General features: G+C 41.3%; 1 protein-coding gene across 4 annotated transcripts in view; it reads left to right on the top strand.

Annotated features, from left to right (window-relative positions):
• The first annotated feature begins 8,821 nt into the window (after positions 1-8,821).
• The window catches only part of pcbp3 (poly(rC) binding protein 3), a 30,750-nt gene continuing 13,681 nt past the window's right edge, over positions 8,822-25,890 (top strand). Inside the window, exons 1-4 of one of the 4 annotated variants that reach the window (XM_084023822.1) lie at positions 8,822-8,858; positions 9,040-9,104; positions 10,242-10,348; positions 25,087-25,258. In XM_084023822.1, coding sequence (XP_083879948.1) covers positions 25,184-25,258 — 75 coding nt within the window. In that variant the 5' untranslated portion in view covers positions 8,822-8,858; positions 9,040-9,104; positions 10,242-10,348; positions 25,087-25,183. Of the gene's footprint in view, positions 8,859-9,039; positions 9,105-10,241; positions 10,349-25,086; positions 25,259-25,890 lie in introns of those variants that run through there. The other 3 variants (XM_084023820.1, XM_084023821.1, XM_084023819.1) reach the window with 3 other exon arrangements.

Raw genomic sequence — 25,890 nt, 5'->3', positions numbered from 1 at the left:
TACAAACAGGTGCTATGTACTTTATCCAAAATGATGTGCATTTGTGTGAGTGTGTGTGTGTGCAGAGATTGAAAAGCGACATTCAAATGTAGGAGGTTCCTAATTTTTTTTCCCCCCTCTTTGGGATTAAGTGGTTAAAGACTCTGGAACATCAAAGAGTTTCAGTGACGTCTCCATGTTAAGGAAAGGCTCTATGATGAAGGTGTGAACATGTCAAACGCTGCTTAACCATTCAGGATATTAGGCTTCCCCTGACACACACACACACACACACACACACGAATACACAGAAGACAAACACACACACATTAAACCTATGTATCACATATGATTGGCTCGTTTAGCCAAGTAGTATATAATTACTCCACAGTGAGTTGCGACATTCACGTACTCCAGTCTCCAAGAACCAGTAGCCAACTGCAGTATTTGTAAATCTGCACATTAACCTCCTAATATCGGCTCATTGGTGCAATGAACGGCTTGGAGGTTTTGGGGATTTGCACAATTTTACCTTTGATGTGTACTTCTATTCATTCGCCTGTACATCAGAGCACCAGTGCTGTTCAAAGGTCTTCTTAGCTGCTGACCTCATTAATGTGGTTAGATCAAACAGCCTTTTATTATCTTCTATCTACCATTTAGCTATGGGGGTCTCAACTGCAGGGTCAGAACGCCACAGGGGGTCGCTAACAGTTTTGGGGGTTGTGCCTTTTATTTATGAGTTACCAAGAGTGCCTTCCATTTTCCATTCATCGCCACGTATAAACGCCATATGTCTGCACGTTTCAGGTACCCTGGGGAGGTTTAACCACTAGTAGCGCTGTGGAGCAATGTTTTAGCCATGCCTCTCTACGCTATTCTACACAAATAACACCATAAACAATGCATGATCTTAAATATTTGAAAAAGAAAGAAATTCATTCACCATGTTTGTATACCTCAAGGCCTTTCCACCCTGTCTGCTATAAATCACAATTAAAATGAATTGTTGCAAAAACATACAAAAATACTTTGTTCACCCAAGACATGAACAGCTGTCTCATGTCTGTCATACTATATTATGAATTTCTCTGTAATGGACTTCTGCAGACTCATTTGAAACATAATCCACGACAAAATGAGATTCTCTCAAACTGTAATGTTTTGTTGTATGGTATGGTCATTTTTAGGAAACCAGGCTGCCTTGCGTGGAAACACCTGATGTAAACTTATGTTTCAGTCTAGAGAGCAGCTGTAAGAAGCAAATAATACAATTTAAAAAAAATAAATGGGTTGCCAAATATAGTTGAGCAGCCTTCCAGGCAGCCTGCTCAAGTAAAGTCACTGTGTGGGGGAAACACAGTTGAGCAGATAGCAGAGGAGGAGGAAGCTGTGTGAAATGAGCAGCCAGTGGCAGGCTCAGACCCACAGTCTTCATCTGGTGAGTCCGTGTAGGTAACAAGGACATGCATAATGTTAGTATTTGAGGTTATTAGTGTTTCTATTACACAGGTTGTCCACTAGAGAGCCCCGAGGAGCTCGATTCAAAACATATCTTGGTCACAATTCTTTAAAAACCTTAGTTAAGGGCTTTGTTTAAACGTTCCACTACCTGCATTGACTCTTACACTTTAAGAACACACAGCGGCACAGTTTTCACAAACACTTTATAAATTAAGTTAATAGTTCATTAATTAATGAATCCTGGAAAGATCCTTCCTGCAGCTTCATTCTCAACTTTAACTCATGGATGTCTAATAAAGTAATTAAAATATTGTTCAACCTTAAAACCTCACAGAAAAGACTTATTTTATCACAATAATAATAATAATGAGCTGCTCAATTAATCTAGCTGATTCAATTATTTTCATTTAATAATTATCTGTTGTTGGATTCAAAGCAAGATGGCTCTGGGTTCTTATGGGTTAAAGACTGCTGCAGGGGACGTCTCTGTGGCTTTGGATCTGGGCCAAGCTCAGCATCACAAGCAACATGCAGTAGGTGTGTCTCCCACTGTTAAGTGCACACGTCAGTCATTCTCTAACCGTCAGTGTAGTCTATGAATCTGAAATATGTCTATTAACATGACTACGCTAAAGTAATGGCCCCTTTCTGTGTATCTGTGTGTGTGTGTAAGAGAGTCGGAGCCAGCTGTCTTCACGTGAGAAAATTCACTTGAGAAAGAATAAAGCCGAGTTAGTTCAACCTCATTAAATCTGTAACTCGCCACCGTGGGGAGCAATCAAGCTCCATTTTGCAGCATGTCTTGATACCAAGCAGAAAATCAAGTAATACGCTCCGTCAGAAAAAAAATGACCGGTCAACAGTTTGCAGCTGGTAATTTATCAGATTTATTTAAGTTGGCACTTTTTTTTTTGTCTGCAGAAAAATTGTCCTAGTAAGGGGAAAAACAGCTGTCCAATTTCCATGCACATAAGGGGGGTTATGTCTCATGATGCATGAAACTCATTTGGCTGACTGCAGATAAAGAACTGGGATATGTTAGACAAGGCATATTATGGAAGTCTACTTCGCTTTCAGGAATACATGCAACTGAGATATGAAGGGCTGGACATTAGTGGCCATCTCCTTCTAGAGCTGCATAAAGGATTAATAAGGATCATATCTTCAAGTGAGACATTAGTCTTACCCATCTGGCAATGAAGTATAAGCTAAACTATAATTATAGTGTTATAATGGGGGAAAACATTGATAATGTCTTTTTAAAGATTTACATTAATCTGTGCCTCGGTTTTCATTAAAACTAAAACTTATATTAAACAGCTGAAAGAGCAACATTGATTCAGAAACACGTGGTAGGTGATGAACAAACACCACAAATGACAGAAACCTAAACAAATTTCATATCTGTTCACAAACGCCGCATCGCGCTTGCAGGATACATGTCACACCAGTCAGAAGGTGACTTGTTGTGACTGTAAATATACGCTCATAAAATTGATTTAGCGGTCCGTGATTGACTGCCGATCTGGGAATAAATTGGTGGTGAAATTGTATTTATTGAACGAGGTGCTTGCCACAGCTGATAACAGCAAAGTCCTCTATCCAGCTTGCCAACGCCAATTAAGTGTGGGTACTGCACTTTTAAAACAGAAATATATTTATTTCCAATTCATTCTTAACGATCGGTCATTCCTTTCCACACATTACGGTACATAGAATAAATGAAAAAACAAAAGCATTCCCCAAAAACGTACGGATATTTGTCTCTAACCTGATTAACCTGAAGTGATGAGAGAGTTGTCGGAAGAGTTTTCCAGAAATGTGTCGTTGGTATTCAGAGCTCTGTGTCTCAATGCTCATTCACACAGATGTCACAAAGGATGAAGTGACTTGAAGGACCAGCGTGAAACGTCGTTTATCAGACGCGGCGACGCAACCGCCCGTAAAATTGTCCTGACAGGACGGCGGTTTGCTCACGTATTTATCTCGGCCCTTTCCATAGTTTGACTTGAACTTTGTTAAGTGGACCTTCAAGTCTCACATACCTACTGCATTTCAGGACCAAATACAACCTCAACCAATTGTACCTCTTTGCCTGGGACTGGCAATACTTGACAATATCCCAATGGCTTACTGAGAACGCAATTCTGAAGCTGCGAATCAGTCGAGCGGGAACATTTATCGGGCAATGGGAATCTTCATTACTTACAACCGATTTCTAGGATGAAGGTCTTCGCACGACAATAGAGGAATCAATCAGGGTTGAAGACGATGTCCTGACCTTTGAATAAATCAAAGGCCATGTCATGGTTCAGTAGGCCAGAGGCCGGTGGTTTGGTAGGGTACCGTCTGTTGGTCTGAAGCAAGGGACCTTGCACATCATTTACTTTCCCAGAGGCAGCCTGGTCTTATCAACTCATTAGAACGTATTGTCTAAGCAGCATCAGCTGACGACTACAGGCTTTAAAAAAAACCCAACCAGTAGGGGGCACAACATGAATGTAAAAAGTGTCTACATTATAATAAACTAGAAACAAAATAATGTTTTTTTTTCAATTTCTGGCTGCTTGTTCTTGTTGAAATGTACTTTTTAGATGATGCAGAGTGATTGATACTTTTTCCATGCCAGAGATCCTTCTACTCCTTCCCCTGTAGAGTAAATCAACGGGCAAACCATTTACCAATAAACAATAATAAAAAAACCCTCTCAAAAACTGCACTGCATGCACAAGACATTGGACACACTGGTCAAAAGCCCCCCGCCACACACACACACACACAACATGCAAATAGAAAGAGCTGTAAACAACGTGCAGTATTCACATGCACAAGGTCTCGTATTATCAACACGTAGCACGAGCAGACCCTGCACACACACAGTTCACTACCCGACAGCGGCTGTGATGAGCAGGCAGAAAGGAGAGCCGCTCTGGGCATAAATATGTCCAGCGTCAAGATATACAACTGGCAATTCCATCTCCAGTTGACGCCTCGCCGATTGCCTTTTGCCCCTCACGTGCAACTCATGCACACAGACCAAAACGCGACCTTGCACGTGTGCAGTGCACGGCGCAGAAACATAATGCACACACAATGAGGGGTCAAAGAAGGGATATCTAACCAAATTAAAATTACCTCTCAATTGAATTGAGGTTTATGCATCCGTCGCATGTTGATGCCTTTTGTGCAGCAGCAACAAGGAAAGAAAGCATTGTGTCTGTATGGTCACACCAGAATCACGCGGTGCCATGTGGCCTCTAAGGGGCTTCTTCCCCACCGGAAATATTTGACGAGTACGCTGCAAGACTTTTCTCCTCTTTTAATCTTTAGTCCCACTGAGATTCTAAATCAAGTCCAACAGAGAAGTCAAGGGTAATGGATGGCGGGGTGGCTGCACGAATCATACCACATTCAATTAAATAAAAAGGTCAGTTTTCACTCTGTGATTTCCTGTTTCTAGGTACCTGTACATGTGATTCCATTCAAATTCATACTGCATGCTGTAGCGTAAAAAATAAACCACAGCTTTAATGAAACGTAAGCAACATGTATGCAGATGTAATACCTGTCCCATGCACATATTTCATGTTAAGTCTGTTATGTTAAATGCTACTATGGGATGGGCATGGGCATGGTTTTTCGAATTCAACATGCAATGATCTATACTCAATTATTTCAACTCTACATATAACTCCAATAAAAACAAGCAAATGAAGTAAGAGTTTACCTCCTATTAGGTTTGTCTTTTACCTTTGGTCTAATCCAAGCAATTAGAAAAACAAACATGGATACACGTTGAGTCACTGTTCAAATAAAGACAAAACAGAAAATAAAATTGAACAGTAACCAAACTCAAGTGACAGGGTCAGCCTTGGGTTGAGTGCAGGCGTGGGGGATCATGGGAACTAAAAACTGTAGTGGCTGCTTCTCTTGTTTACAAGCAATACAAGAAAAAAAATCACGTGTACTTGTATCAGTACTCACATGTCCAGGGTTCATGTAGAGGGGAAGCAGAGGCTGGGATGATGAGCAGATGACAGTAGGTGTGTGTGATGGCTGGAGGACTGCAGAAGAAGGAACTGCAACGTCGACAGTGATAGGAAGCAGACCGGAAACCGTTCTCCGGAGTGGTCCAAAGGAACATCCCAAATCCCTCTCAGTCACAAATGTCCGTTTGCTGAGTCAGATACATCTGCTTAGTAACAAGTCCATACGCCATGGCATGACGTGACACTGGATTAACCAGTAATTTAATACGCGAAGCTAACAGTGAAAAACAGCGTTATTACGGTAATCATGCTAGGCTAACGGCTACTCGCGATTAGCAATACAAAATTAGCAATTTGTTGTTTTTTTACACTATAATATGTAGTCACACGTTTATAAAACAATATACTAACTTATATTTAGTTCTTGCAGATCTCAGTAGTCCGAAATATGTGATAAATGGGCGTCGCCTATATGTGACGTTATTATAATATCCAACGTTCATGACCGCGACAAACCGCTTTTCCATCGCTTTAAAACGGCACACAGCATTTCCGCCGAAGCCCCGCCCCTTTATCTTAAACTACAACGTGATTGGCTATAAATCCAGGGACGAACCAATTAACACAAAGACTGACCATGCGTGTTCCAGTACATCCCAAACAAACTACCCTCATTTGTGTGAACCCTTGACTTTAAACCTTTGCACTGTAAATGTAACTACTTACATTTTAAACTGATTTAAATGTCATTGTTTTATATGAATTGTTGTGTTTTGTTTTCACACAGCAAGTGCACATCAAAGTTCAAGAATCTTCATCTCTCCAAAATGCAAATTTACTACCGTGTGATGGTTTTGTTCGATGCTCGAGTTTAGTGTTCTGCAACGCTGACAGAAACACCTCAGAAGCAAAAAAAAAAAAAAAAGAAATCCCCAAAACGCAGCAGTCAAGAAAGCTGATGCACACTCTCCAATAAACATGGTATGACTAATCCCTCCTCACAAATGACAAGGCCTAGTCATCTTGCACACAATGTATGGTCTCTTTCTAACTGACTTCAAAGTAAAAAAAAAAAAAAAACCTTTGCCACGACACACACTTGAGTGATGGACCTACGTCTCCACACAGGGTTAACGAAACGAGCACATTTCAGCACGGCAGCATTTGCTAAAAGATGCTTGATGGAGCCCAGCTAAGCTCCTGTGATTGGCCTTTGTGTGTGAAAGTGACCACTTAAGTGCTGTGCGGCCCCTCCCGAGCGTGTTTGTAGGCATAAGCACTTCCTTGGACTTTTTGCCTGCTCGTGCATGTGTGCGTTTGTCTGCATGTCCTTGAGAAAGTGAGGCTGCGTGACTGTAGAGTTCATGCTTGCTGGTGCATTTGCGGTTGGTTTGCTGTGGCGTGCATGCATGTGCGCGAGCGTGTTGCTGTTCAGGTTGTTTGCAGCATTTCAAAGAACATTTTAATGCCCCATGTTAAAAAATGACTACTGTTAAGCAGCATTTGAGAGCGAGAATACCGGTACTCACCTAAATGACCTAAATAGTGTCCACAAAGACAATATAAGATAATAATATAGACACTGTCTAATGCAAAGGAATACAAACTCATATTTTATGAGTATTTAACATGCACTATTATGTCTTAGAATCTCATTTTGTTTTTTGCTTGCGTCACGTCCATGACACGATCACACTATATCCAACATCGTGTGTCGTTGCCGGGTTCCCTGACCTTTAGTTATAACTGAACAGGCCTCATTGAGATCCAAGATGGTGTTCAATTACCCTCCTCGCTCACAGATTAGCTCATCGCTGCCAGGGAGCCTGGTGGTGGAGAGCCTGGTGGTGGAGTCCCCCACTGGTGGCCCATTATTATTTAATGAAATCCCCCAGCGGGAAGAAGACACAGTCATCACATAATATATACATGTTGGACACAGAGTGAGTTATGCAGTTTTTACACTTGGGTGTAAACTATGAATAGAAATGTATGTGTGCACACAAGGTATTGTTTTATATATTCCAGCATATGGAGAGAGAGATACATAAATAAATAAAGAGAGAGAGACAGATGCGGTCACCATCAGTGAAGGGCGAGTCCTTCAGCAGACGGGGGTCAGTGCTCTAATCTAAGGAGGTGATGATATTGTGAGGATATTTAATGAGAGGATAAAAGCAAAAGGGGGGCGGGGGGGGATGAGTATTAGCCTTTTTAGATATCATTAAACATTAATACTGTCGGGGGGTCTGCAGCACACTTGGGTCCTTTTCATTGACTTTCATGCTGCGTGCTAATAGAGTTTCACCTCTGGGGACCTTCAAGCCCTCGGTGCTGCGCTGAAGCTAAGAGAGAAGATCAGATCATGTGTCTTTTAATTGTAGATTATGTGAGGTCGTGCACCCTCTCCTGCTCCCCTTTCTATCTTCCGCTCATGATGTATGATACACGCACATTATAGCTATTCTAAAACTATTAAAGGCCCTGAAGGGACTAGCATATATTAACCCGCGTAATCCTGACAAGCACTTCAAATACTTTTTCCACATAATGTTATTTTTGTGAGCATTTCCAGAGTAATGCTTGAAGTATTTAGCAAACTTTTCTGCTCTCATTTCAAGACGGTGTCTTTCTCAGACGAGCTCTATTATTTAAAGCCAGTTTGCGTTCCCTGAAAAATGCAGTTCAGGAAGATAGTTTTTTTTATGAATGAATGAATGACGATGCCAAAAAATGCCACGGTTTTCATTAAATCGCCTTTTCCTCCCTCAACACGTCAAAGCTTAAAACTGTAGGACATACAAACGCAGCAAATTCTCACAGTTAACACGCTGGGAACAAGGGGATCGCTGGCAAATTTGTCCAAAAAATATTGAATCGATTATCAAAATGGTTGCCAACTATGCGGTTCACAGAATTGATCGATAGAGTAATTGCATTCATCTTTATTCGCCGCGGCTTGTACATTTGCAATTGTCAACAGTCGCATTTCTTTCTGTTGCTATTCTTTTTATCGCCCTCTTCTAGAGGAAACACACATTTAATGGAAGTTCCCTCCAACTGAAGGGTGCTTGTCACGTGAAGCGCCAACAGAGGGCAGTGATCCCCTTCCAAATGAAAGTGGCTTTGGAGGCACTGCTGACTCAAACCCTGTGTGTGTTCTCATGTGTGTGTGAGAGTGTGTCTTTGTATATTGTAACCTGTCCGTTCTGACCTCTGACCTCCATGCGGTTCCTTTTCCCCCTCATTAGAGGGTTTTTTCTCGTATGCTGTACAGATTGTAAAGCCCTCTTTGTGATTCGGGGCTGTATAAATAAAAAGTGAATTTAACTGAAGAAAAGTGACGGCAAAAAAATTAATACATTCATGTCATTCACAGGAATTCCTCCCCTGGAGTGCCGTCTGTCAACAACTCAACTGCACACGGTAAGAAACATGAGCACAACTTGCAGTGATGAATCATTCAGTAATTTGGCCTATATTCCAAACCCTCCATGCCTTCACTTCACGCAGCGTGCAGTGTAATAACCCATTCCAACAGCAGAGCGCATGGTGAGCTGTCGAATATCCAGCGTGGCCTTTTAAAGCAGCCCTTTCTCTCCAACAGAGCTGCTGAATCCACGACAACAATTTGTTTGATCTAATACGTTTCTGCTGGGCAGGCGCAGCAAAGTAAGTGGTTAATTTGATTCATTTGTTTTAATGTGTGTATATATACAGCCTGGATTACACATTACCATGGATCACTTTTATGCTCTGTACATGAATTATATTTCAATCAAAATGCAGGCAATCTGAATTAATACAGCAAATTCTCTCTACAGTGTATACAACAAGTCTTCACACCTGTATTGCAATGGTTTTATGAAATGTAAAGAAAATTACAAATTACCTACATTACCCTGGTTGCAGAAGTCTGTCCAACTAGTATTTTGCGGAAGCAACTTTTGCATTTATGACAGCAGCAAATTTGTGAATGTGAAATTCCTCTTCATTATCAGCTTTCAGACGGAGGCCATTACACAATTTCCCACAAGGTGTGGAGTGATTGAATGCAACATTTGGCATAATTCACATGGGCTTGGATGTTTTGTGAGAAAGAGTTTCAGTCGTGCAGAATACGGGAGACGATGGAAGCATGGGAGGATTTACCTGCCGGAAACTTCAGCAGTTCCTTCAGCGTCGTTGAACTCTCTGTAGCCTGCTTTCTAAACTTTCTCCTCCTCCTCTTCTCAACTTTGGAAGTTCATCCTGACTTTTGCAATGCCTCGGTCATGCCACATTTTCTCCACTTACTGATGATGGTTTTGACAGAACACCATGGTACATACAATACCATCCGTGTTCTCCTCATTTGTAATTTTCTATAATTTGATCTGGTTTCTTTGGTAACTCCATGGCTGTCCCAGCAGAGTGAAACCCCAAACATTCAAACTAATCCTACAGCAACAAATGACTTGAATTAACTGAATGGCAGGTTTATACTATTTATATAATACAGGCATGATCGTAACATGTGATTGGTTAACTTTGAATACAGCCTAGAGTGCCCATTAAAGGATCTGCAGACTTATACAATCGCAGTGAAAATGTTCCTAATAACTAACTATTTTGTTTTATCGAAGATCACACTGAATATGGAACACGTCTGACATTTACATTGTTGTCATTTCTGTCTTTGTATTTCAAAAACCTGCAATTTAAACCGAGTGTGTCAGCTTTTTAAATCCAGTGTCGTGTATAGATTCAGTAAGCCACATATTCCTGATGGGTAATTTACCATGTTTTGATTTCTTTCTAACTGTTCAGGTGCAATCGGCCAGACGTCTAGTCACCTTATTCTGCTGGAAGGCTGCCAGCCACAGGTCACATGACCTGGAAGGAAAAACCTGGGAGACTTTTGGCATCCCTCTACGGTGAGACGCACCTTTTTAATGTTATCGCTGGAACACACACACACTTTGAGCAGCATGACTGATGGGTTGATCGATCCTGTGCAGAAACACAGGCTTCACCTCAAAAAAACGTCTATTCATAATACTTGAATACAGTAACAAGCCTTTATGTTGTGCCACATCAATTTGAATCCAAATTTAAAGAAAATACATTAAAAAAATGATCACAAAAAACCTGATAAAGATATTTATATCCTCTGGTGCGACCTTCATGTCTGTTATTTCTCATTGGGCTTCAGCATGTGTTGTTCATCAACCTGAAGGGAAGTCCAAAGACTCTGATCCGTGTGAGACCACATTGCTCTGTATGCCTGAATAGTGTAGCTGACCATAAATAGGAGGGATGTTTAATGGTAATGACTCCACATCTATAGTCACTCATTATTTTTTTAGATATTCTCCTACCTCTTCTTTATCGGCCTCTTTTCTGCCCGTCTCATTCATGTGGCGCTCTGTAAACTCTGCAAATTGGAAATGGCTTATCACAGCAGTGCAACGGCTCTGCAGGAACACTTCCACGAGCGAACAGCATCCCGGAGCGCTTTGTCAAGACGGCAGCGAGACAGAACCGTGTCCTGTTTACTTCCTGTCCCTACTTCTGATATATTCGGATCAGGTTTCTAGTAGTCGTATTCAAATTTTATTTTTCTAAATATTTCTTCATTGCCCCCCATGTTAAAAGTAATTTCTGTTATGCTAGCCTACACCACGCGACATCTTACAGTGTTTAAGTCCGTTTTATAGTTTCGTTTTATTTAAAAGGGCGTTTATGAGTGAGAAAATGCCTTTAATTAATATTACAGATGGTACAAACAGGTCAAGTAATGCGTTGTTATGACAGACGGTGATTAAATTGATTTAATAATGCTTTTGAATTAGAGATCCATTATTTTTCTGATAAAAAATCTGACAAACATGGTATTTTATCTTGTTACATTTGTTGTTGGTTGATATGATTTCATAAAAATATTAACCAGACAAGTTTTAGATTTTTTGGGGGAAATGCCATATTCATTTAAAATCAATTGGTTGACCAATTCAAAAAAATAATATGTGCAGTGCAGTCCTAGACTTGATTTCAACATTTTGGCACCCTTTATTCCAAATTTGGATGCAGAAGAAGGAAGCATAACTCAACCAGCATGAAATAACAGAAGCTGATTTATCGTTTGTGTAGCAGCTGACAGATAACCTTGTTTTGTTTATACAAATCATCTCTGTGGTGTATTAGCCCTGTGGAGATTTTGATTACTAGTAGGCATCCCTGCTAATTGACTGGCGTTCCTCCCCTGATTGGTGGTCATTGCCAGGATATAGTGAAGTGGCAGCAAAACCAAGGAAGAACCTATAAAACATGTTATAATGGAGGTAAACAACACAGTCTTGAAAAAGTTCAATCAATCAATAAAAAAAAGAAAGAAAGAAAAGACAAAACGGTTTCCAGTTGTATTCGAAGGCTACACTTTGGAAGACGTCCAGACACAAAATTAATGTGTCTGAACTTTCAGGTTCATTACAAATCATTTAAGGACATGTCATCGTGACGTTTGCCACCAGATTGGACAGGTTCCTTGAGTCAAAAGTCCATTGGACAATTGTAAGCTGTTAGAGTGTGGGGAGGAATTCCTTAAGGCAGACTTTACCCTTTGCAGTGTAACAGCTTTTGAAATCCAAGCAGGGGTCAGGGGTCACCAAGGAAAGGCACTACTGTCAGGTTTGAAAATAGCACATCAAGTCCTGATGAATACAAACAAAGCCGTGAGGTAAAACACATATTAAGTGGGGGTCTGGGGTTCCACCACCTCCTCCTCCTCCTCCTCCCACCTTTCATTTCCTGCATTGAAGGAATGTAATGCAGGTTGTGAGGCTTCCTGTATTGCTTTCAAAAATGTATGTTATCCCTGCTGGTTCAATACACTTTTGTGTCTTTCAATTGGGGAAGTAACCCCTAAAAATGTGCATGCAACACTTTTTTTATGTCAATAAAGCGTTTATTTATGGCTGGCTGTGTCCCAGCACTTTCTGCACCTTTTAACCATATCCCACATATCTGTGATGTCCCAGAAAAAAATGATAACACTGTGACGTTAATGCTCTACTAATGTGGTAGTACGGGTATTCCCTATAGACCATCTGACACATAAACCCGGTTGGTACTCTTTCTGGATGAGACGTATAGGGAATTGGCTCTGCTCTTCTTCAGAAGTGATGCCATCCAGAGAACTGTTCAGGCGTCGCCATCACGTAACTTATTGGTCACCGCCAGAGAGGCTCTTTGCAAAAGATGCTGAACATAATTCAAAAAGTCAGGAGTACAGTAAAGAACACTGAATGTATTAAGCAAATATAAATAATGTTCACCTAAATAAACCTACCGACAAAAGACCGGCTGAAATAACCAAAGAGAAGGAACCAACCCACAAAGGGTCGTAGGATCTGGGCTTTTCCCTCTAACATAAACCAATGTAAAATAAACAGAAATAAGCATGCAACACCTTCCTTGTACAGCCCCGGTTGAGAAAGGCCAGTTTTGTTGGAGGAATTCATGTGTTTACCTCAATAAATGTAATACTACGAAGGCACAAACACAGATTAGTGGACCAAAGGGAAACCTGCACTTCCATAGCCTTGCAGAGACCCAAACTAAAAGTGCATTGATGCGTTTCTTTACAACTCCTAAAGTCTTTTTTGCTAGGCGCTTTCACTCAAACCTGCAACAAAATATAAAAAAAAACAGTGTCAGTGAATTCTCGTTGTCCCAGTTGTCATGTTTTTTTTTTTTTTTGCGTGACTGATGACAATATGTGGTCGACGATATGTGGACTCTCAAAGAGGCAGGAACTCTCAAAGAGGCGGGAACTGAACTGGAAGAAAATGTGTTTTTTTTTATGTTCCCTGAGGGACTAATCCATGTGGCTCAAATGTTAAGTCACTCGACTCTACAGGAATCAAAAGCTCATCAGCAATAACAACAGAGACCTACTCAGTTCGACTTTACAGGCTTCTCCTCTTCTCCATCAGCGCTTCTAGCACTTATGTTTGATCTTAGTTTCACTTATTCTGTTGCATTTTAAGGGCTTTAAAGTCATTCCAGAAGACATCCTATAAAGCATTTTAACATTTCTAACATTTATCAAACACATAAACTTATGAGAAAATAGTTGGAATGGTGCCCTCAAGGGAAAGGTTTACAAGCAGGATTTTCAGTACAAATCCCCAGTATTACTAGTAGTAATACTGCCCATGATTTCCCATATCAGAATGGAGCCCGTATTTCAACCGGTGACTGTTATAGCTCAGCTTTCAAATGTTATGCTCACCATAATTGCTTCATCTGAGACGAAAAACATGCAAGACAGTGAGGTGGAAGAAAGGAAATAAAAGTTCCCTTTTAAGTGTTTCTTCGGATGTGTTGGTCTGTCTGCTTGTATTCAAATCCTTTGAGCGGGTTTCTACACACCTACGCATACACACATATGGGTGTTTTGACTTTTAAATACTTGTAGAAAAGCATTATAGATTGATCCTGAGAAGAAAAAAAACCCCACTAAGCTGGCTCCCTCTACAGAGGACTGCTTTGGACTGATAGGAACCAAGTCAGCAGATACTGGCTTCCTTTCATAATCCTATAAGGGAAAAAACACTCTGCAACCTGGACATAATATGATGTGTGTGGTATACACCGTACAGGATGATTAAAGTGCCATTTATCAATCTAGATTGTTTTGGTGTGAGGTCTTTTTATATATCCGGCTTTAGGCACAAACATGATGGACATTTACATAAATATTTAAAACAAATTTTTTACCTTAAAACTACAATGAAAATGTTAAATTATCAGTACGGACATACACCTTATATACTTAGCTGCATATTTATGCAAATAAGTATTGTCATTTTAAATAGTCATTTTAAATACATTTGTATGTAATTGAGGTAAAAAAAAAAAAGAGAGTTTATTATTATTATTATTCATTATGTTTGATGTAATAAAAATGTTTCCTACATTTGTGTTGTGGAAATACAAACTTTGAATGTGCATGTAGACATAAATATATATAAATAAAAAAACAAATTACCTCATAACTACAAAGAAAAATGTTAAATTGTTAGTATAGACATAAACCTTTACATGAGGAGCTACATCTTAATTACAGGTAATAATTGTAATTGTACATCAATTTGTATGTAATTCAAGAAAGCGGAAAAATACTGTACAATTTGTTAGTAATTTTACTGTACAAAAATAAGAAATAGCCTACATGTAATTTTCTATTATTGGCATAATTCCTGAAAAAAGTTGGTTTGTTAATTTACAGATAATGTCCATAATTTTTTGAGAGAGTGAAGAGTTTTGAGTTGAAGAGTTTTGTATACAATTTTTTTTTTTTATCAGATTTGGAGTTATTTTCCATAAAAATTGTATGCTTGCACATTCAGACAACTTTCCTTTGAAAACCTCCACTGTTTAATCTCTAATAGGACGAATTAATACAATTACATCATAGCAACACATTACAACAAGTGGTGGCAATGTCCAAATAACACTATTGCATTACTATATCAATATCAATTTAAAAGCACATCAGCCAATCTCATGGGAGTAGGTTGATTGAACAGTACATTTGTTTTTATAGAAGGAAGTTCTTTTTGGTTTTGCAGACTCCACCAGGCCTGCTTATAAAGGGAACAGTGTGTTTTTATGCTTCTGAGTAAAATATTGTTTCACTCTAAAAGCTCAGACACAACCACGCATAGTAATTAGCTTTGATTTTTATGAGCATGTTTGCTTTTTGTTCTTTCAATATTCACACAAATGAGGATGATAGAAAGAGGCTTATCTCAGAAAGCACCCACTCTACTATGCACAGTAGGGCCAAGGCGATGCCCTGCCTCGCATGGTTAATAAAAGTGGAAAATGATTTGTGTATCTGCCCTGTTTCTGGGCTTCATGGGTTCATACTCGGCCCATGCTAAGCCACTTTCACAGAGTTTCATGAAAACCGGGCCAGTTGTTTATCCGTAACCCTGCTGACAGACAAACAAACCAGAGGTAATAACAGGATTAGTGAAGCCCCTAAGTGCAGTACATCAAACTAAAACATGGAGGCATGTGCTGAGTTGTACAAAATGATGGCACTCACCCATATTCACTCAGGAATGCTCACTGGCCATGTACACACATTCTCCCTCAGCAATTCCTCTTTGCTCACGTTGTACCTTCGGGTGCCCACTACAGCAGCAGATGTATGCAGTTCTTTAACAACTTCGTGTGCACTAAAATACCATACTGCAGCTCTGCCCTCATTATTTTGGCTTTGCACCATCCTTTCCCTAAACTGGCCGAGGAGCAACACGAAAGCAATGCAATGAAGTTCAAGATTGATGAGCTGCTTGGAAATTTACTTTCCTGATGATCCCAGAGAGTCAAATATTGCAGGGGGGGGGTTCCCAAGCTCCAAATGCCAGCTGCTGTTAACTCTCTCTGATTGGCTGCCAAAGTTGGCTTTGTCGTTTATATAAATGTATAAAAATGTGCTTTTAAGAGTTTCATTCAACTTACACTGAATAATGAAGTTTCAGACTTGTTATGACTCAAGATATCTTGAACCGATGAACTTTTTAAATGCGTGGCTATTTGTCATCATTTCCATTTACTTGAAAGGGCGCTTGTCCCTCAGATCAGACTAAAGGTCCGCCCACATCAGCCGCCATAGCCCAGGCTGCGATGTGTCACGAAGACGGAACGAGTAGTCATACAGAGATGTGCCAATTTGAGAAGCAAATGTGATCAAATTGCTGCTTTCCCTTGAAAGCTGACAACTGTCATTGAGGATTGACACATCAAGACGCCACTGGTGTGGGCTTACACGGAAAATGGATGTTTTGATGGACGGCATGCGCTGGTGTGTGTGTTGCTATGAAGTCTTTGACAAAATATCAAATAAGCAGAGACTTCTTTCTGAGGAGAGGCACGGATCACCAGTTCACATATTGCAGATTTGGTTGAGTATAGTTGCATCTCTGCAGGATACGCGTGAAATTCCATGTACATGGGTTCACGATATAATAGTCTTTTGAGCTGACAAATGATATGTTCCGTCTTGACTGTTTTCTTTGGCTGTCGCATAAAGACACAATAGCAGGAAGTGTTGCTCCACATAATGTTTGCAACTCAGCAAGATGCCATATAACACTGACCACAGCCTGGACGGCTGCTGGCTTTGGTTGGTTCTAGTCAGTTAAAAGACCCGTAAAAGCAATTTAGACCCGCTATTATCACACGATTATCAAAATTAAATTCTGACTCTGGGGTATGTAGCCTTGCCCAAAGTGATGAACTGAACTGAATATTTAATAAACTGTCTTCATCAGTTGCCAGGAAATGACTGCAACCAGAGAAACCTACACTTTCTTGCTTCCTTCTTTCAGACTCCTTTCATATAAAAGCATCACAGACCAGTCGGACTGGCAAACATGATGTGACATGGTTTTGGATTTTTGAAGTTCAAACTTTTCAAACATTTACGTCCTGCTCCCATTTGGAGCTGCCGACGTAGCTTTAAAGTGGATATTTGAAAGAGGCTGTCGCTTGCTCGGCCATTTGAGTTCTCTATCGCCAACTAGCAGCATTTCCATCAATGTGTTATTAGAATGAAGAAGAAAATGAAAGCAGCGTCTACTAAAACTGCGTATTTACTGTTGTTAGGGTTCACTTAGGTGAAATGTGGTTTGTAATCTTAGTAATATGCAGGCTGCAACGTTCGGTTCAGAAAAGTGAAGCAAAAGCTGAAGTACCTTAAACATGCATTCTCTCTACCGGCCATCAGGGGGCGAAACAGGGTTGCTACTTCTCACTTTTTATCTCAGTAAACCTTGAGTTTATGGTCTCAATCACTAGTTTCAAGCTTTCTTCATAAATGATGGTCCCATTTAGAGTCAAATAGACCATAAGGAGGGCATGCTTAAGGGCGTGGCTAACTTTTGATTGACAGGTTGCTACCACAGCCTCACTACCACACGACTAGCTGCTAAGAATACTTTTACACTTAGCTGTAAAGTTGACCTTTGGTAAATCCAGATAATCCAAGGTGGCAAACTCAAAAGCTTCAAAAGCATCATCCATAATCCAATGGGTGATGTCACGATGACATCTTCCTCTTATTATATACAATGGTATAATGCAATAACTGAGGCTACGTGTTACCATTCAGTACGCCCTTTTATGTCTACATTTGGAGATAATGATGATGGCGATGTGTATTTTGTGTTGGGAAAGTCTCCAAAGCCTTCAAATGCTTTTCCCCTAATGGAATGTACAGTAATAGAAAAAAGAAAAAGAACACAGAGTAACTAAGCAAGAGGTATCGTCACAGAAATCCTTTGCTGAAGATCTTTGTCTATTACAGCCTGCCGTGCAGGAATACTCAAACACTGGCGATATGTGTTGGTACAGGATTTAATAGGTATGTGGCTTGTGGAGGTGGGAAGTGATTAGAGCGTTCAGACAGTGCTCTGGGCGCTCCAGCTAAGAAGGATGGTGCTCTTATGGGTCATTTTATTGTGGGCTTACTCGCATTGTCTTTGTTCTTCAAGCTGATATTATCTATTATTTTGTAAACTCGCCTTTTGAATCATGCGATTCAAAAAGTTTCATTAGATTCACCGCCTGAAGGGTCATCTGTTATCCACTGACCAGTACCTTGCCCGTTGAGTGAATTATCCCACTTAATTGTAAAGCCATATCACATCTGATAAAAATCATTCTCAGCCACGCTTCAGAAACCTGAAGTTAAACAAGAAGGCCGGGAGAAAGTGAGACACAGAAGATTAAAGCTACCTCTCCGCCCTACCCTGTTTTTTTTTTTAACCCGACCCTTGGCACTGGCTTTCAGAAGCATACCTGGTAAAGATTGACTTTGTTTTTGTGGCGAAAACATCCCTGGACATATCTCACTGTTATTATTACACCACTTGACCTTTTCATCCGCTTTGAAAAAGGTCACGGTTCAGGTCGATACTGTATGGAAAGATAATAGCTTTTACCTGAGGGGCCGCTGGAGGGGGGACCACGTAGGTCAACTTACAGTAAGAACTAAAGGCAGTGATGCAGAAACATGTGGAGGTACTTTCGCTGGATTACTGTGATGTTCCACTGGTTCGACCATGAAACGGTAATATTAAAGCCTGTTTCCCACTTCCAGCAGCGTGGCAAATAGATTTATTGGTCCTGGCACCAAATCAGGAGACAAAGGATGATACTGAAGTCATGACGTTCAAAGTTATGCAGTCATTTTGAGGGCCTTTTGAGCAAAGGTTCAACCAGTCGGTAGCTCCAATTCTGGAGGTTTCTCCACCTGTCACAACCTCCCCACTGCAGCAGCAGCCTCTCCAGCCGAATACGGCCATAAAATAAACATCGTAAAAATCCTCTTCTAAAAGTCCATAACAATCTCTGCACTTTGTGATACCATTTTGAAACTAGCCTGCAATACAAGCAAAGAGAACAAGGACGTCTTAGAGCAGTAACTATCAAAGTTGAAGAAGCATACTGTAGTCGCTGTCACTTCCACACTATACATCGCTGGCTCGTTAGGGCCAGAGATTAGGTGGAAAAAAGCTGCATTTCCCAATGATTTAGAGTTCGAAAAAGATGTTGTATCAGTTAACAGAAGTAAGCCTATGGCTATTTTGGTTATGGCTTTTTTTAGTAAAACACATTTTGTTTTTCAGATATATTTCTCTCACTACTCTATTTGCTGAAAGACTGCCAAAGGGTTATTATTCAGCCGGGTCCCCACGGTGCGAGTCAGTGCTAAAAAAGCCAATAAGCAAGGAAATAAAGGTGTGGAAGGAGACGCCACTTTCTGTGTCTGCATATTAAATCATAACACAACTGAAGTAGGAACTTGAAGGCGATGAATCAAGCAAACAAAACGCCCGATGACCAACATTTAAGTCTGAGTACATTTGCGAGTGCGGTGATGAGGTCCAATATCCCATTAGTGTTATGATGGAGGTTCTGTGGGTGTATAAGGTTTCAGGGAACACTTTAAACACAAAGTGACCTCGTTCTTGACAAATCCCTTCACCCCAAAGCACCCCCCCCCCCCCCCCCCCCCGCTTTACTTTGAGCGCATACTAAATGTCTTAATATCCCCAAACCCTTAAGACTGTTATAATTATGACGAAAGCTACTTGATGTTTTACTCTGTTTCTAAGATGTCTATGCTGTATTAGCTCTCATCATCTTTAGACTCATTTGTTTAGGGCTACGTTTTGTTCCTCCTGTATATAATTATTTCTGGACCGCCCCAGAATATAGTTGCATTAAATAGACTCATTTAATCTTAAATATTCCACTTGCACAACAAGCTTTTGGAGAAGCCGTGGACTAAATAGAATTTAGAAACTAGTCCTCCGCCTTAATTATCTCCAAAATGAATTGAGTTATAGTGTGTGCTTGTCCACATAATTTGTTATGCACCGTTATCTGATTAAGGAAAATGTGTGTGCAAAAGATGACAGGCACGTAGCCTAAATGTACTACTTGTTGTGGCTGCAATGTGGATATAGTATCTTTCATTTCCGATGTTTTGGTAGACAATACACAGAGAACAGGCCACACGGTTGCATATGATTTATTTCATTTCTGACCTTGTGATGTGCCATTTCACCCGCAACCAAGTTGTCTGACTTTGTCGCATTTTGGAAGGATGATGTTAATGATGTAATTGTGGCTGCAGGGGTGGTCTGTCTGCTGCTGCTGAAGTCATTCACATTTGCATGGAAAAGACATTTCTGTTGCTGCCTTCTGGTGACTTCCCTCAGGCGTAAAGCCATTTCTATTGAATATTATTTGGCTGAATTCAATTAGAACATGGCCATATCTGCTTTTATTGAAAATGAAAGTCATGAAAAGTAACTAGGACACTGATAGGGGTTATCTGGATGGTGGGAAATTAATCAAACAAACATACATAAGACCAGCACAGTAAGATAAGAAAAAAAAGAAGAAGTTTGTGTGTGTTTTTATTGACCTGGAAAGTAATTGCAAATCAGTCAATCACAAAATGTGATAGAGAATGTGTGAGACAGAGTCCTCCCTCAGCGGAGAAATGGAATCATTCAATTTCATAAGTGATTAGTAGTCATTCTGTTGGCTGGTAGCAACAGAGTGGCATAAGAATCACAGCTGTGTGGCCGTTTGGATGTTTGTCAACACGACTTGTTTCTATTGGGTTTTACCAGTAAAATATTCCAGCCGAGGGTTACTGTGTATTCCACTCCACTGTGAACCAGAGCGTTGTGTTATGATGCTGAGTTTGCCGTTGTGTGTCGCAGGGAAATGCTGATGGTGATGTTCACACGTCATGGCAACACTGCGAACATCAGAGAGGCGTTACAGAAGCTGATCTCTGCTGCACCGCCGACGGTAGCGTTGAGCTACGATGTTTGATGGCTCCGCTGACATGTCACTCAGAATATCCAGGCAGCCATTTCCATTGTTTGCCACCTCCAACCCCCCCACACCTCAAGGGGGCATCCTAATCTGGGGCATCACGTCTTCTGCCCATGTAAATGAGACCAATGCAATGGTCAAAACATGACGAAGCAGCTAGACAGGGGTGGGGGGGTAAGGTTGCCAAAGGTGACGTCAAGTTGTGATGCACGGGCCACATGACTCCGTGTCCCGGCCAATGGCGTCCCAGTAATTCATCTCGTCTTAGAGATAGGGGGATATAATATTTAAATTCTATTTTGTTAATCTTTTTGATATCAGCGGAAGTGGTGGTCAACTGTTTGGAGCTCCAGAAAAAGGTAAATGTTTTCTGAACAATTACAAATAATTATACACTATGAATGTTAGATATTTCTGGGGTCACATTTTGTGATTCTCATAGTAAATGCTTTATCCCAGGACCCGTCTGCTTGGCGACTATTTTTATGTACATGCAGTGTGACGTCTTGGGGGTAAAAAACAATAACGGCAGACAAATGTTTTTGACTTTTTCCGGTAATTCGCTCTGATTGGATGAGATGTTATGTCTTGTCCTGTTAATATCAAATATATTAGTAGAACGATGAAATCATCATTCAATATGTTCAAAAGCAAACCAAACAATAGGGTGTTACCATGAAATGATTTTTACTGGAACATGGATTTCAGTTTGCAACAGAAATTATTATTTGAATATATTATATAGAAACGGGTAAGTTAGCTGTGTCAATATTATTCTATTAGGAATCAGTATTGGATGGATTTGATGTTCTCAATTAGAGACTACCGACAGCGTCTCTCAGCGGATTATTTTATGGTCAAACTGAAGGAAACGGCAGCTTGCATGGCTTATTAGCGGACACGCACCAATACACTGTGTTAACCTTCCAAGCTAATGCTAGGAGGCAGAGGAACAATGCAAGGGGTCGTGAGCTTGCGATAGTAATTTAGGCTGAGATCTCCAATCAGGCCAGCTGATTGGAGATGACAGGTTTACAACCCGCTTTTCAGGCAAATGGGTCGGGCAGGATGGCTGCTCGCAGAGTGAAGTGCTGCAACAAAAGCCTCCTCGCACGTCTATCCACCGACATATTCAACCATCCCTTTTGTGCTTTGCTACAGACCACTTTTCCAAATGCATCAAGGCTGTTAATGGCTGAGAGACCATTTTGGAAAATCTTAGAAAGTGCTCTGCTGCCGAGGAAAACGTGCTAATAGAACGCAGCAGCTAGCAGGTGATGTTTAACCCAAACAAAAGGACAACGCTTGTTCAGGGTTATAATCTCAAAGATGTTCCTGGCAAGCAATGGCAAGTTTAATTGGTCCTCTGCTATATTTAGAAATGCAGCATGCTCTGATGATTTGAACTACAGAAGGCAAAAAGCCAAGTGCTTGCTGTGTGTGTCCATTTGAATGCCATTTTCTGCCAAAACCTCTGCAAAGTACCTTTTTAAATATTTCCATGTTTTATATGCTCATCTGCACGAGCTCCACGGGTATGAGATAAGCAGCATTTATCGATATGATTAACAGTTTTGGTGTAAAAAAAAGTATAGAATAATATGATCAAAATGTCATCCCTTGACAAATGCTATTCATCTGCTTTGTGAATTGAAACCTGTGACAGTAAAATGCTCCTTTTATATGTGCGGTCATGTGCAGTGGGATAAAGGGAGGTTTTGACAGCTGGTTTTCCACAGCCAGCAACATAAGACCCTTTCACAGCCGAGGCAAAAAAAATAAATAAAAATGCATGCCCATGTTGGCAACAGAAGTGGTGTTTTTCCTGCATTATCCACATGAGTTAGCAAGGTTTAAACATCAGATTGAAACCAGCATTAAAATGTCTTGTTGCTTGTTTGGTTGTCAGAATCAATATTCCAACAGTGGAATGGAGTTCAACAGAAATCTGACAGGATCAGAGAAACAGGTGCTTCACTTTAACAAGTGACTATTTTAACTGGTGACTTTAAGCCAAATGCTTCCGCGGTTACTTGAAGTAACCATTGAAGTCTCGAGTACAAGGGTCACTTCTTTTAACTTCTTTGGGATTATTACCTTCTGGGAAAGGGGCATCTTTCTGTCATCATCATCATCATCATCATCATCATCATCATCATCCAGAACAGCCGTGACGACTGACTGCAGTGAGGGAGGGATGGTCAGTAATAACCTCTTTTGCCGAACTGAATCGTAGCAAAGGCAGCTGGATCTCTCTCATGTGGAGGACTCCCAAGGGGGACAACCACAGAGTGGTGATGACACTCTGTGGGGTGCAATATGTGACACGAGAGAGTTTCGCTTTGCTCTCATGGGGACTAAATTCATATCAAGACCCAGGTGAAAACAAGTAAACGACTGGCCGGGGAGTGGAGAGCCAGAGCGCAGTATTTGCTGGTGCTGTATGACTTCCTCTGTGCGGGGAGTACATTTCTCCTGATAGGGGGCCATAAGGATTAGGTCATCTTAAACCCTGATCCCTTTTCCTGTGTAAAGGCACCAGCGCCTTACCTCCCAAGATGACATCATAGTTGCCACCACCCCAAGAAACAGGGGCAGGGTGGGGCTGGCGACATGTAGCCTCTTTCTACTAGCCTTGACGTCCATGTATTGATAGATAGCCGATGAGGGTCTGTGGCAGTGCCACGCTGACCGTTGCTCCGTAAGAAGATGGGGCCCGGTAGCTGGCCCTTACCCCGATGGCGAGGAGCTTGCTGGGTCGCAGCTGCTATGATGAGATATCTCGACGGGGGAGGAGGAATCGCAACACGTTGAATTAATGGCACTGGTGTCTTTCTATTTTGTGCTGCAGCCACCTGAGCGGCACGCTGGTGAGAGTGTTGAGTGAGGCGAGCACAGACCTAGTCCTGAGGAGATGGTGGCATGTGTTTCCTCCTGCCGGAGAAAGAGGCCCGGGGCTGATGGATGCCAGACTTTGATCCAGCAGAGGGGGATTGCAGTAAACCCCTTTTCAGTGTCCCCCATGGACTCCGGTGAAAGGCCCTCAGTGACATTCCAGGGCTCTGGGAAGCTGGACCACAGCAGAGGAAGTCTGGCTGGTGGGTCTTGCTGGTTTACTCCACCAAAGAGACCTTCGAACAGCTGGTTCTGCGGGTATCCTCGAAGGCACGTCCTAAAAAAGAGAAGGAGGAAGGTGCTGTTGCTTGTATTCCTCATTATTAGAAGCCTTCAGTGCTCCCAAGTGGCCTGAGGAAGAGCCCCTCATGGAAATGCCCTCCTCATCCATTGGCAAACTATCGGTGACGGTCTGCCAAGCTGCCGTCCCCACCACCTTCAACGTGAAGCACCGTGAAGGCCTCCACTCGTCGCCGCAGCTCCTCTGCAAGCAAGCGAGCACAGAAGCTGGCAAGCGGCCATCATGCTACAGGCTGTCATGTTTGCCTTTGACTTAGTAGCAAAGGCAAAGGGGAGCAAAGTAATTTGACCAACTATTTTGAGGGCACTGGAGGAAAAGAAGACTTTGCCACCAAGTATTCTGCAAGTCATCACGCGGCACCTCGAAGTGGACATTATTACGCAGAGCTTTCTCAGGGGTTTAGGCGAACACATTCATTATCGTCATTTACTCTAATCCTTAGTGTGATCCGTTTGTGACAAATTAATAGTTGTGACCCTTTTGGTGGTCAGTGTTATGATTTGTTAATCCCCGGCGTGTTGTACCATATAACATGTTAGCTGAATTGCTCCCCCTTGTGAACTGTGGGCTCCAATTATAAACAACACAAGCTGGTTCCTTCTTTGTTTGAGTGAATACCTGGAGGAGCAGAAATCTAATTGCGTTGTGTGATGGGAACACATAAAAGTAATGCTTAGCTGCGCTGTATTTGCAGACTCCCCGTTACAGTGTTTTATATTTAGCCCCCATTTTTCAGCACAATTTTAGGCTGCAGCTTGAGATGTGTGGTGACCTTTTAGATGAGTTTTTGGGGGATTTGTGGATAATACATTTCTAGAAACACACACACAATTGTATAATGTTCTATGTTTTGCAATCGACAGAATGCAAAAAGAGACCTTTTTTTGCTGTAGTAGTGCAACACGACAGAACAGAAGTTATGTATCATCTGGTATTTCTGTTTGTTTAAATATATGCCCTTAAAATAAGGAAAATGGATGGATGCTTAAACATGTATAATTATATATATAATATGTTTTTGTGTGATGTTGTTTTTGGCAGGTGACTGGCTGGCTGGAATACCCACCTGTTCTACTTCTGAGGACATCCCATTCCAGGACGGTGCTTTGGTGTCACCCCCACCCCCCCTCCCCCCAGCATGGAGCCCACCAAAGTCCAGTCAGACGGTGGCCTTAATGTCACCCTTACCATCCGCCTCCTCATGCATGGAAAAGTAAGCAGGCACAAACATTTCTGCTTGCTGCGGCAAAAAGAAACACTTGTGGGCATTTTGTTTCTTCTTTGAAGGGGCCTTTAAGTCATTTATTATCTTTTAAAAGGAATACTTCACCCACTAAATCACCATTTGTATATCATATACTGACAGGAAATGAAAAAAACAAATACATCTGTACGTCGTTTCATTGTGAAAGATGAACATGAACTCTCCTTGGTGTGATGCTGCCCCTCCTGTCCCAGACTCACGATGACAGCAGGTTCTGCTCAGCAGACATCCACCTGGGAATAAATGACCTAATGACCTTTAGTGTTCAAAATGAAAAGTGCTGAGCTCTGATTTTAGCTCCACTATAGTTTGCTCCTTCGTACGCCCTCAGTATGACTTGCAGCACTCTTTTCTCTACATAAGAACATCTTGGTAGCTGGACAGCAGCAGTCCTGTGTCTTTCAGTGCCGCTCTTCACCTCACTACACTATCTTGTGTTATTACACAGTGTGAGCCTCTGGGATCAGGATGGGTGATAACAAGTAGAAACTCCACTCGCGGACTTAAAGAGTGATAGACTTCCACCAACTCTGCTCAGTGTGTTGTTGTCTGCCCTTCGCCTTTTCAAGGGTTTCCCAGGG

This window comes from Eutrigla gurnardus, assembly GCF_963514095.1.
Source record: "Eutrigla gurnardus genome assembly, chromosome: 12".
Taxonomy (NCBI): Eukaryota; Metazoa; Chordata; class Actinopteri; order Perciformes; family Triglidae; genus Eutrigla; species Eutrigla gurnardus.
Note: the sequence above shows the minus strand (reverse complement) of the source record. Positions and strands in the feature narration are given on the sequence as shown.